This window comes from Bison bison, unplaced genomic scaffold, assembly GCF_000754665.1.
Source record: "Bison bison bison isolate TAMUID 2011002044 unplaced genomic scaffold, Bison_UMD1.0 scf7180017863181, whole genome shotgun sequence".
Lineage (NCBI taxonomy): Eukaryota > Metazoa > Chordata > Mammalia > Artiodactyla > Bovidae > Bison > Bison bison.
This window is the reverse complement of record NW_011493753.1, coordinates 23,261-30,118: the sequence shown is the minus strand read 5'-3', so window position 1 is coordinate 30,118 and position 6,858 is coordinate 23,261. Positions and strand designations below refer to the sequence as shown.

The window sequence follows — 6,858 nt, the reverse complement described above, 5'->3', positions numbered from 1 at the left end:
CCAACTCTCAGAGCTTACTCAAACTCATATCCATCAAGTTGGTGATACCATCCAACCATCTCATCCTCTGTTGTCCCCTTCTCCTCCTGCCTTCAATCTCTCCCAGCAGGAGAAGTTTTATACTAGCTTCATTTATAGTGGCTTCAAAAATAGAGGATTAACAAATTTAACAGAAGTACAAGCTAGACTTGTACACTGAAAACTACAAAATATTGTTAAATGAGAATTCAGTTCAGTTCAGTTCAGTTCAGTCGCTCAGTTGTGTCCGACTCTGCGACCCCATGGACTGTAGCATGCCAGGCCTCCCTGTCCATCATCAGCTCCCGGAGCTCGCTCAAACTCATGTCCATCTGCCATCCAACCATCTCATCCTCTGTTGTCCCCTTCTCCTCCCACCTTCAATCTTTCCCAGCATCAGGGTCTTTTCCAATGAGTCAGTTCTTTGCATCAGGGGGCCAAAGTATTGCAGTTTCAGTTTCAACATCAGTCCTTCCAATGAACACTCAGGACTGATCTCCTTTAGGATGGAATGGTTTAATCTCCTTGCAGTCCAAGGGACTCTAAAGAGTCTTCTCCAACACCACTGTTCAAAAACATCAATTCGTTGCTCAGCTTTTTTTATAGTCCAACTCTCACATCCATACATGACCACAGGAAAAACCATAGCCTTGACTAGACGGACCTTTGTTGGCAAAGTAATGTCTCTGCTTTTTAATATGAGGTCTAGGTTGGTCATAACTTTCCTTCCAAGGAGTAAGCATCTTTTACATGAGAATAAGAAAGCCTAAAATGAAAACAAATTTCATATTTGTGGTTCAGCAGACTTAATGTTGTTAAGATAGCAGTACTCCCCAAACTGAGCTACAGATTCAGTGTAGTCCCTATCAAAATATCAGCAGGCTTCTCTGCAGACAACCAATGGAGAAATATGACAGAAAGAAAAAAAAAATGAGAAGAAACTATGTAATTGAAAAATAATCCCTGATATGTAAACCCTGAATTAATCTTTATTAAACCAGTGAATTCAGATCTAGAATAAGAGTTGATTCCTAGTGGGAAGAATCAGAAGTATTTACAGAGCCAATAAGTAAAACCCATTCACTGTCTCTAACATCATAGTTCCTTTTGGATTGCCTCTTATTTGCAAAGTTTTGTTCCCTCATCCCCATGTAGCACAGTTAGTTAAGCTACCTTCTGTTAAGGAGTTTATACTTTAGTAAGAAACCTGCAATACACATAAACAGTAGAAAGCAATATGTATTTATTGTATTGTATTATATTTATTACACTGAGAGTGCTAAAGTGTTATGGGAATTCAAAAGTGGCATTTGAATTGTCTTGTGTTGAGAAATGTGTTCCAATCAAAAGAAGCAGTCTGAGAAATCGTGGGGCATTCTATTTGGCTGGTGTCTTTGAAGGGAAGTAGTGAGAGAGAACGCTAGGGCCAAATTAAGTCCCAGTTCTGTCACTTACTAGCTACATGACTTTCAGAGAGTCATTTAACCTCTCTAGGCCTGAGCATTGTCTTTTTAAAATGAAGGTAAAAGTATCTCCTGATACACATTGACTCAGCAAACTGGCACAGAGTAAGTGCTCAGTAAATGTTCCCTGTGTTTTGGAATGGAAAAGCTTGAATACAAAGCTAAGACATTTGAACTTTTATGTTGTGGGGAATAATACCTAAAGATTGCAATTAGGAAGATGACATGATTAGAGCAATGCCTTTGGTAGATTAACTTGGCAGTGGGTGATCTGGAGGTGTGACAAGGGGAGACTGGAAAAAGCCATTGCAGTAGCCCAGGAAGGGTAATGAGAGCTTGAACTTGAGTATTGATAGTGGTAGAACCATATAAAATTACTGAGAGTTTGTTGATGTCGTAACACAAATAGGAAACTTAGTAGAGGGAGCAGGTTTGAAGGTGAAAGTGAGAGGTCAGTTTTATACATTCTGAATGAGATACCAGTGGGACCTCCAGAAAAAAAAAGTGTGTAACAGGCAGTTAGAAATTCAGTACTGGAGATTCTGGGCTGGGAACACCACTTGGAAGTTATCTTCCAGAAGTTAGAGCCAAAAGATTGTATGAGATTACCAAAGAAAAGAAGTGTAGGGAGAAAAGAGGATAACTAAAGACAGAACTTTTAGAAGTAGGAAAATGAAAAGAATACTTTGACGTTAATTGCCTTTCGTAAAACTTTACGGTTGCTATCTGGTATCATATATGCCTCCTTCATACCTGCAAGCTTCTTGTTCTACTATCATCCTCAGTACTGCAGCTAAATGGACCATCTACAGTGGCCCTACACATGTTTAAAGACGAATGCATTTGTTCTTACATAGTCCCTAAGGCCTTTTGTTTTCCCCTGAAGGCTGATACAATGAGATCTTATTAAGATGACTGTAGCCCACCAGGCTCTTATGTCCATGGAATTCTCCAGTCAAGAATACTGAAGTGTGTAGCCATTCCTTTCTCCAGGGGATCTTCCCAACCCAGGGATTGAAGTTGGGTCTCCTGCACTACAGGTGGATTCTTTACCATCTGAGCCACCAGGGAAGCCCTATTGAGATGACAGACCAGTTTTATTTCTGGGCAAACACAAGTTTTGAAGAACATTTAGGGCATTCTAAGAAGCTAAGGTTTGAGATGTTTTACAGATATTCTCTGAAATTGTCAGAGAAACACTGGCAGCCTTGAGCTATGGTGGCCAATAACATGCCTGGCTGTTTCTCATTGAAAACTTCAAAGTTAATTTTTACCTTGAAATTTCTTGGTTTTCTGGAGAGAAAGAAGGATAGTTATCCCATCCTCCTGCTTGGTATAAAATTGCCTATAGATTTTGGTGGCATCTGTTTTTGTTGTTGTTATTAGTTCCTTCAACCATTATTATATATAGCAGCCAGAAATGGAAGGTGTTTGAGTCACTGTCCTAAACTTCCCTGAATAATTGAAGGAGTGCCTGTTTGCCTGGACAGAGGGGAATTCTTTAGCCCTAAGTGGGGAATGTCTTGAACTAGCTGATTCGGTTTCTTTGTTTCTGACTAGGGCCCTGTATTTTAATTAACTTTTACAAGTGGATGATGGCAATAGCCACAATCCAGTTGGCTGGCAAAGGCACTGTGCGGTGTCCCATTGCAATATAAAAATGTTCATAAGTCTTTGATACTGGAAGGTTTTTGTGACACTTTAAAATTAACGAGCTGGCTCGGTCTCCTCCACTGACTCCACTAGGCTTTTTATGACCTTTTTTCCATTCTCTTGTTAGGGGATTTTGCATGTGTACTTTTTTGTTTTTCTTCCTTCACTTGCCTTTCGGAAACTTCTAAGTCAGGCTGGTTTCAATCCTATTTTCAGAAATTTTACCAAGGTCAGCCTAGTCCTGCTATATCCAGATGCTGACTTTCTTCATACCTCTCAATTTTTCTGCTCTCTTAAGACACATCACTATCTCAGCAAATTGCATGAGTGAAGGGGTTAGGGTTTGGGGGTAAAAATGTATTCCTAACATGAAATGATCTGTGAATAACAGCTAGAGTCGGTTATGATATGGGAAATTTGAAGATGAATATCTGTGCCATAGGATAGGATATATCATATCCTTCATAGAATAAGAATATACTTAGCTTCTTTGTGACAGCTTAAAACTGAATTTCCTCTTCTTCTTGCAGTAAGTACAAATGGATCCTGGGTGAGGAACCTGTGGAGAAACGAAGAAGGCTCCAGAATGAGATGGCAACACCTCCTCTAGATTATTCCATGCCTGGCCCTTACGGGAAGGTGGAGGCAGCAGTTGCCAACCCAGAAGGGGAGAACAGCCGCGAGAAGACCAGCTCTGAGAGAAGCACACCACCGTACCTTTCCCCAGAGTACCCAGAAGCAATCAAGAGTACCAGTCAGAGTAGGGAGGCCTCAGTTCTGTATTCGGGGGCCCAGGACCAACACCAGGGTTCCTTGCTCCCTGAAGAGTTAGAAGAGCAAATGCCACGATTGGTGGCAGAAGATTCTAACAGAGGCAACACACATGTAAACAAGGAGGAAGTGAGCAAGGGACCTTTTGTAGCTGTTGTCGGCGTTGCAAAAGGTATTCGAGATTCAGGAGCTCCCATTCAGCTGATCCCTTTTAACAGAGAGGAGCTTGCTGAGAGAAGAAAAGCAGCTGAATCCTTGAATCCGGTGCCTTATTCTTCTGTGGCCTCTGCTCCAGCTCCTGCTGCAGCTGTTGCAGAGAAAGGAAGAGGCTACGAGGAGAGCGGCGGTCGTAATATACCAAAGATGAAGAACCAAAGAGAGCTAGAAGAACTGAAGAGAACCGCAGAAAAATTGGAACGTGTTTTGGCAGAAAGGAATATGTTCCAGCAAAAGGTTAGGTTAACATCCTACCACTGGGAATGAGAGGCTATTGTAACCAAGGGACCAGAGAGATAGAACTGATGATCTCATGTGTAAACACAATAAGCCATTGAATGATTCTGTGGTACATCTCAGATCAAGTGAACCCTAATGGGCTTCCCTCCCATATTTGGGATTTGAAAAGGTCTATAAACAGAAGAATACATTTAGGGGAATCGTAGGGTGAACATATTCAGGAAAACTGGGGGCACTCTCTTTAGCTTTCAGTGAAATGTGGGGTCATTGAATTTCTGTTTCTTGGACTGCAGGTGGAGGAGCTGGAACAAGAGAGGAATCATTGGCATTCCAAATTTAAGAAAGTCCAACATGAATTGGTAACCTATAGTACCCAGGAGACAGAAGGCTTGTATTGGAGCAAGAAACACATGGGCTATCGCCAAGCTGAATTCCAGATTCTGAAAGCTGAGCTGGAAAGAACCAAAGAGGAGAAGCAGGAACTAAAAGAGAAACTGAAGGAGACAGAGACACACCTGGAAGTGCTGCAGAAGGCTCAGGTCTCCTACCGGACCCCAGAGGGAGATGACCTAGAAAGGTTAATTACTAGGGTTTAGTTATCAGCTTGTGAGTGCTAATGGGAAGCCTCCCTTAGGACCCCCGGTTACTGATCATAGATAAGAGAAGAAGCCTTAATTAATTCCTAGGCCACCAAGGATTGAGCAGTCACTTAGAGAGCTGCAGCCAATCTCCCAGTGCTTGGTGGCATTGTGCTTTCTTCTTTCTTTCTAGCTAATGGAAACGTAATTATTGAGAAATGTAGGCCCATTTTGAAGGAGCTTCATTTTGTTCTGTTGGCTAATGACCTCATGTCATCTCTTCTGTCCCTCACTCCATCATACAGGGCTTTGGCAAAGCTTACGCGGCTGCGTATCCACGTCAGCTATCTCCTTACTTCTGTCCTCCCTCACTTGGAGCTTCGTGAGATCGGGTTTGACTCAGAACAAGTGGATGGGATCCTGTATACAGTGCTGGAGGCAAATCACATACTGGATTGAGCACCAGATACTCTCTATCCCCTTCTCTACCCTCTCCTTTCCTCCCTCCCTCTCTCACGCTTCTCTCCCTCCCTCCCTCTCTCGCTCACTCTTTCTCTCTCATCCTTATGCCTTACAAGAAGAATCTTTGAGTAATCCTGCCTCTTAATCAGTCTGCTTTTTACACAGTCTTGGTGTAGAAAAAGAGGCTTAATAGACTTCAAGAGTTCCAGGAACAGAAAAGCAGTCGTCACCAAACCAGGTGACCAGAAAGCTTTAATGACTCAGATACTTGGCCTATTTCATATTCTTTCTGATATGATATGTATTCATTTAACTTAAATCAGTCAGCAAATATTGGGTCCAATGTACCAGGTGTTTGGGGATGAGCGAAGAAGTATAACTCATAGTTTCAGCCTTCAAGGACCTAACATTCTAGTTGGAAACACAAAACCCACACCAAGTTAACAGACTTGTACAAGTGAGTGGAACAAACATGATAGAGAAGTTCTGGAGAAGGAAGGGCAAGGAAGGCATCATATCAGAAATGGGACCTTAGCTAAGGTTTGTTTAAAGAATAGGCATGACAGCACTGTTAACAATGGTTGTTCTTTACATGGTAGGACTATGGTTGACATTTTTTTCTTTTTCCTGTCTTCCTACCTTTTTCAAATTTTCTATTATAAATCTGTTATTCTTATTGGAAAAAAATAAATCACTTTTTAAATGAATAGGCTTGGATTTAGATATCAAGTGAGAAACTGTGTGAAAATATAAGGTAATTTTTATACTTATAATTTATGTTGTATTTAGCATTACCTCTGGAAAAATAACATGAAAGAAAGCATGGAAAAAGCTGGAATGTAAAAAATGTGACTTGTAGGAGTGATGGGTTAATATAAGGGAAATAAGGTTAAATCCCTTGTGGCTCAGCTGGTAAAGAATCCGTCTGCAATGCGGGAGACCTGGGTTCGACCCCTGGGTTGCACAGATCCCCTGGAGAAGGGAAAGGCTACCCACTCCAGTATTCTGGCCTGGAGAATTCCACGGACTGTATAGTCCATGGGGTTGCAAAGAGTCGGACACGACTGAGTAATCAAGGTTAAATCATGACCCATCTACCCACCCTCCTCTGTGGTATTTGCATTTTAATTAATAAGGAATTCTTGAAAAAGAAATCTTCAAGGCTCCAATTTTTAAAATGCATATCACCACGACTGTGGGCTCTAAGGTTAAGTGGGGAGGTGTTTTAGAGCAGTGATGTCTATTTGATATCCCTCAGAATACACCTCCTACCTACTCTCCAGGCTACTGCTGAGTGAAGGACAGATCTCATATTATCAGAAATAGTGAAACACATACTCCTGTAAAGTAGACATTTTATTTATTCTTTTCTTTATTGTATTGGTATAGTGCATACTCTCCAAAGAGTTGAAGCTAGTCTTCAAAAGACATTGACCAATGAACACATAAAAATATAC

General features: G+C 41.4%; 1 protein-coding gene across 1 annotated transcript in view; it reads left to right on the top strand.

Moving 5' to 3' along the window:
• Positions 1-6,108, top strand: part of MORC4 (MORC family CW-type zinc finger 4) — a 14,937-nt gene extending 8,829 nt beyond the window's left edge. The window contains exons 2-4 of the mRNA XM_010833201.1: positions 3,665-4,358; positions 4,655-4,938; positions 5,245-6,108. Coding sequence (XP_010831503.1) covers positions 3,665-4,358; positions 4,655-4,938; positions 5,245-5,398 — 1,132 coding nt within the window. The 3' untranslated portion in view covers positions 5,399-6,108. The remainder of the gene's footprint in view (positions 1-3,664; positions 4,359-4,654; positions 4,939-5,244) is intronic.
• The last annotated feature ends 750 nt before the right edge of the window (positions 6,109-6,858 follow it).